This window comes from Prosopis cineraria, unplaced genomic scaffold (genome assembly GCF_029017545.1).
Source record: "Prosopis cineraria cultivar Desert tree isolate PC_DT_omini unplaced genomic scaffold, ASM2901754v1 PC6, whole genome shotgun sequence".
Lineage (NCBI taxonomy): Eukaryota > Viridiplantae > Streptophyta > Magnoliopsida > Fabales > Fabaceae > Prosopis > Prosopis cineraria.
In genome coordinates, this window is record NW_026555337.1 from 11,914,121 (window position 1) to 11,920,563 (window position 6,443).

Genomic DNA, 6,443 nt, shown 5'->3' on the forward strand with positions numbered 1-6,443 from the left:
ATGGAGCAATGCTACGTTCACATCGCTTCTGTGGTGGCCGTAGCAAAGAACAAGTGGTAAGTGCAGTTCGTTCTTGTTATTATTTTTTTTCTTTTTTAATGCAATATATATACTTGCTTTTTTACTGAGTAATAATAATGGCTTGTGATTAAAAATAATGTTTATTTTTGAGTACGTTGATGAAATTAGTTATTATTGATCATAATAACTTCTCTTTTTTTTTTTGATACAATAACTTCTCTTTTTTTTTTTTGATACAATAACTTCTCTTTTTATTTGCAACAGATTGAGTAAGGCGCTTGTTCTTATTAATAGCCGCGTACTAGCTAGTTATTAACATATTTTAAAGTTATTCTTTACATATAATATACACAACCTTTTTGTAATATTAACTGCGAAGTATTGTATATTGTTGCAATACTTTTTCTTTTTACCTCAAAATACTTTGCAGTCAATATATATTTTTTGAACCCAACATACATGTTGCAATACTTTGAATCTTATTTATGTTTTTGTATTATCCCGACTATATCATACTTCAAGTACTCATAATAAGCTCATACATCACCATAAAAAATAAATTACTAAATGATAATGACAAGAATATAATTCAAAAAAGTATCATGTCGATATATTTGATTTAGTAATTTACTCTTTTTCTTTCATGGTGACAAGATATATAAAACTGGAGATTTGAGTGCATTATAGTCAGAATGCCTAGCTATTCGTCGTTGAAGTTACCGGAATCAGGTCAGGCCATTTATACAAAAAAATCTTCATTTTGTTTTATAGAAAAAAGTTAATTAACCTTCATTTTATTGTTTGGTTTAATATTTTGAAGTCAAGAAATCTCAACGAGCTAGAAAAGTTTTTGAGAAAAACACTCTCAGGTCCCATGTAGACAATCAAATTATAGAAAAATCTAATGAAATCACAAATTACTCTTTATTGAATTTGTCAATTTGTTATATTGACGTTATCAATTACTGTTAGATAGTTGTTAGTGGAGTTGTTCATTTAACAACTAAGGCCTCATTTAGTTGTTAGAAAGGATGTGAATTAAATGGATTTAAAAAATTAAAACAAAAATGAATTAAATCACTCTCCTCTCTCATAAGTATAATAAAACTTAATAACACATATCATGAATATAAGAATCATCACACCCTTCAAAAATCTCATGAATCATGATTTTCAGCCTCATAAATTAAATCTTTTCCCTCCCTCCACATTTTGACTATTTTATTTTTACTTTTACTTTTACTTTTTCAATCCTTTTTTTGTGATTTTGTGAGACTTTTTCTATATTTAAATTGCTGGTGTGGGATTTAAGAGTGATTTCCACAGTTTTCCCGCAACACTTTGTTAGACATCTCAAATTTAGGGATCTCAAAATATATACAAGTATAAATTTTGCAAATGTTAGAAAGTGAATTGGAAGAGTTAGAAATTAGAATGTACTAATTTTTTAATCATGATATATGTTTGGTTTAATTTTTTTAAAGTCAAGAAATCTCGACGAGACAGAAAAATCGCCCCCTCACTTTGTTAGATACCTCAAATGATTTAGGGATATAAAAAATATAGCTATAAATGTTGTAAATATTGGGATAAGTAAGGTTAAAACTTAAAAGTATCAATAACATGAATAAAAAAATCACATGTCCTTATGTTACTAGGAGCTAAGTGCTTAAGCTTTTTCTTCTTATAACAATTAATTTAACACCTAGTTTAAGTACCATAATAATTTCAAAATTGAAGAAAACATTATGTCCTTTAGATTCTTTTCACGATTTAACTATTTAACCTAATCATAAATTCATGCAAGCTTAATTACATGTTGTGGATACATTAATTGATCATCACAGAGAAAAGAACCCGAGCAGCAGACCAGCATAAGATAGGGCTAGAAGGATTTGAATTAATCGACAAATTTTATAGACCGGCAATCAGACCAAGATGGCCTCAAATACCAACAGAAGAACAGACAGTGATAAGTGCAAGAGAGGCGGCATAGAAGTATGGTGGGATAGTTGTAGTTGACTATCCAAGGGAACGTGGCAAGGCAAAGAAAGAGGCGGAGGAAGAAAGACGAGCTAAGGCGGAGAAAAAGGCAGTGGATGAAGAAAGAAAGGCTAAGGTTGAAAAGGAGGCAAAGGAAAAAAGACCGGCTAGGGTTGACAGGGAGGTAGCGGAGGAAGAAAGACAGGCTAAGGCCAAGGAGGAGGCAACAGAGAAAGAAAGACGGCTAAGGCCGAGGAGGAGGCAGCGGAGGAAGAAAGACAGGCTAAGGCTGAGGAGGAGGTAGCAGAGGAAGAAAGACGGCTAAGGCTGAGGGGGAGGCGGCGGAGGAAGAAAGACGAGCTAAGGCTGAGGGGGAGGCCGCAGAGGAAGAAAGACTGGCTAAGGCCAAGGAGGAGGCAACAGGGGAAGAAAGACTGGCTAAGGCTGAGGGGGAGCCGGCAGAGGAAGAAAGACGGGTGAAGGCTGAGCGAGTGGAACAGATAGAAAAGGGGAAGACATTGTACAAAGCAATATGTGCAAACAACTGGACCATGGCATAAGCATCCCTAGATGAAAACCCTAGTGTCTTGACTGCTAAAATCACTTCTTCAGGCAAAACAGCACTTCACGTGGCTGCATTGTTTGGTCATAGGTTTATAGATGAGGAGCTAGAGGGATTAGTGCCTTCAGAATTCCTAGAAACTACTGATGACTTTGGCAACACGCCTCTTTTAATTGCTACAATCACGGGAATCACTCAAGTTGCAGAATGCCTGGTGAATAAGAACACCAACATACTCGGCATTGCAAACTCAACTGATGAACTTCCTCTCACTCTGGCTTTTCTGAATGGTCATCAACATATGGGACGTTATCTTTATTCTAAAACTCCATTGAGTTACCTCCACCCAGAGAATGCTCCTCTGCAGGGTGCTATGCTACTTCATTGCTGTTTCCAAACACAATGTTACGGTATGTAATCAATGTTACTTGAGAACCTTATAATTAGTCATCATCGATTAATTTATAATATTTTATATTCTCTCTCACCGTTTAAATATATGTTTGGTAATCCCTAATATACGACTAGCTGCTGATTTGTTGTACTTTCTCATATGGTATTACTATGATATACAGATATTGCTTTGGACTTGCTTAATCGATGCCAAGATTTGCTTTTTGCATCGGATAAAGAGGGTTGGAAACCAATTTATGGTATAGCAACCATGAACTCTGCAATTCCCAGGTGAAATGAACTTATCTTTTGGAAACGATTGATCTTTGACTGTAAGTATATCCCTAGTTAAATATGTCTAACTGTCTCTCTTTTTCATAATAATGTTTATATTTTATGCTCTCCTTTGTTTAGAATCTACAGTGCAGCATTATATGGCTCAAGTAGACCGAAACCTAATTTAATTTTGTGTCTGAATGAAATTCAATCATAGATTAATATATAGATTTATTAGCAATTTCATTATTTGTGTGCCTTTCTATAGTACGTGTAAACTAAAATGGGAAAAAGATTATATATTGTTAATTATAAGATCGATCGAGGATATATCCCCCTTTTCTCTGATTCCTCTTATTTAAAATGTAAGATATAGACAAAAGTTCAAGCCCAAGATTGGATCGTGATCGTTTACCCATCCAACAACAAGACACAAGTGATAGAGCTCAAGAAAAGCTTACAACGCTAGGTGAGCATATATGTGTGAAGAAAATAATTGAGGGTTTTATTTTCATTATATCTTTATCATTTCAGCATTAATATCTCAAATAAAATAAGAAATCATTTTATTGTCTTTAATTTTACATAGATTACAATTTAGATTTAAATTATTATTATTTTAAAGTTTATAGAGCTCTATGAATAACCTTAGGGTGGATAGACTTGATTTGAATAAGAATTCATATTTTTCCCGACATCTTCTCTCGATTCTCTTTCTCACCCCTTTCTTTTCTCTCTCCCTGCCCTTTTCTTCTTCTAGTTTCACATCGATAATGCCAACCATCTTTAATTAAACCTTTTTTATATAGAAAAAGACAAAACAAAAGTTTTATTAAACATTTCTTCAGCGAAAAGTACAAGAAATATTCTTAAACTTAGGATTAGCTCTTCCAGTTTTTGATGCACGGAGCTGACACTTGCAAAGTTGCGACAGGGCATTGTTTACTACAAAGGCTCATCTCCTCCACCGATAAACTTATAGGTTGGTATATATATATAGCTAAATGTGTGAGTGTATTTATAATTTCTTCCTAAAATTGCATGCGTGTTTAAGTTTTGAATTATCATAAACTTAACTAACAGGGAAAAAAAACACTTGTATTGCATATCAAAACCAGTAATTAAGAAAATACAGGAGCTGAAGTTGCTGCGTGCACAAGCAGATGAAATTCTTGGCCTAGTTTGTAGGAATGCAAGCAGGATCGACCAAGTGAGTGTTTATGCAGATGCTCTATTTCTTGCAGCTACAGAAGGGAATGTTGAGTTTGTGCTTCAGATATCAAAAGTGAACCCAGATTTTCTGCTAATTGGGGACAGCTCATATCAAAACGTTTTCTGCTATGCTGTTCGTAATCGACAAGCTAGAGTCTTCAACCTTATTCATGGTGTTCGTTTCAAGGATCTTGTTGCTACAAGTAAAGATGTTGATGGAAATACAATGCTGCATGTGGCAGCTACTCAAGCTCCAGCTCCCTTTTTTAATCGCATCTATGGACCGACATTACAAATGCAAAGAGAATTGCAGTGGTTTAAGGTAAGAACAAAGGTAAAATCACTCTCAAGGTTCCCCACTTAGTAATCTAAGCATAAAAGTCCTGTAAAGTCAGAAAATTACTCTAAAGTACTACATCTTTTACCCAAGTTATTAATTATATTACTGATAGATATAGTTGTTACTTATTGTTGCTTAGTTATCAACTGAGCAACTACGATCACTAGCTATATAATTATCCAGCAGTAATTGACAACTTGAATATAGCAAATAGACAATTTTAGTTAAAACAGCATGAGACTTTTGAGTAATTTTGTAATTTTATGAGATTTTTCTACATGGGGGATTTGGCCAAATAACCCACAAGGTCATGGGTTTAAATCCCAGTGGTAATGTAAGAACCTTGTTACTGAGCAATCTGTAACTACTTCTCTAATCTTTGAACTCAAAGGTATGCTTTGGCCTTGCTAGGCCCTCAGAATGCCACTTACTTAAACTTTTTTCAACCAAAAAAATTGCTTGTGTGAGATTTGAGAGTGATTTTTTCTAAAACAAAAAAGACATGCCTTATCCATCTGTGGGGTTCCTTACAATTTTTATATATTATTTACAATTTTTATATATCACGTTAAATGATTAACAATTGGGTTAACAAATGCAGGAGGTGGAGAGTTTGACACCTCCTACTATTAGGGGAGCTAGAAACAAGGATGGCATGTCAGCTGAAGAATGATTTAGAGAAAGTCATAGAGATTTAATAAAGCAGGGAGAGGAATGGATAAAAGCTACAGCATCTTCTTGTTCAGTTGTCGGCACCCTAATTGTGACGATTATGTTTGCTGTAGCTTTCACTGTGCTAGGAGGAAATGATCAAACTTTTGGCTACCCATTATTCATCAAACAACAATTTTTTAAGGCTTTTCTATTCTCAACTATATTATCACTCCTATCTGCTTCCACTTCTGTTCTCATGTTTCTAGCAATCCTTACATCTCGGTACTCAGAAGAAAAATTCCTCAAATCCATGCCCGCAAAATTGTTTTTTGGTCTCTCTTCACTTTTCATCTCCATTTTAAGCATGATGATAGCCTTTCTTTCTACCATTCGTCTCATGCTAAAGCATACAAACTACTCGTGGGGTGTGGTTCCCATTGTAATCCTTTCAAGTGTTCCTGTTTTTCTCCTTGTGTTGTCACAATTCCCTCTTCTTCTTCACACTGCTTTTTCTACTTATGGCAATATCTTTAATAGGAAAGTGGAGGTGTGGCCACGAAACATGTATATTGAAAAGACCAATGACCCACTTATGTTTTGTATTCTTTGAGTATTGCTTTGATATGATAAGGAATGAATTGGTTTTCGGGTAATTTACAACTTACATTATCCTTCTTTTTATTTATAATTCCATTGTTCATTATTTAATTGATAATTAATCCTACAAAATATACAATTCAATTTCTTATCATGTATGATAATTGGATTGGAAAAATGAGTTTTATGTTTTTTCAATGAAAAATAACTTATATCTTTATGATATGAAAAGATAATTTGAATGTGCTCCCAATTGTGTTTGATCATAAGCATATATTCAATTAGGAGTGTTCATAGAATCGATCCAACCTAAGAAAAATTTGAGACAAGACACAATAGAATTGAGACAAAATTTGAGTCGATGGGATAAGATATGAAACATGTCAATTTTCATATTAATTGATT

At 33.9% G+C, this 6,443-nt stretch overlaps 1 protein-coding gene across 1 annotated transcript; it reads left to right on the forward strand.

Moving 5' to 3' along the window:
- Positions 1-5,460, forward strand: LOC129313881 (uncharacterized). The gene is made up of 6 exons (XM_054957279.1): positions 1-56; positions 2,053-2,304; positions 2,588-2,976; positions 3,142-3,250; positions 4,319-4,769; positions 5,389-5,460. Exons 1-6 carry the CDS (start codon positions 1-3, stop codon positions 5,458-5,460), a joined length of 1,329 nt encoding a protein of 442 aa, XP_054813254.1.
- The last annotated feature ends 983 nt before the right edge of the window (positions 5,461-6,443 follow it).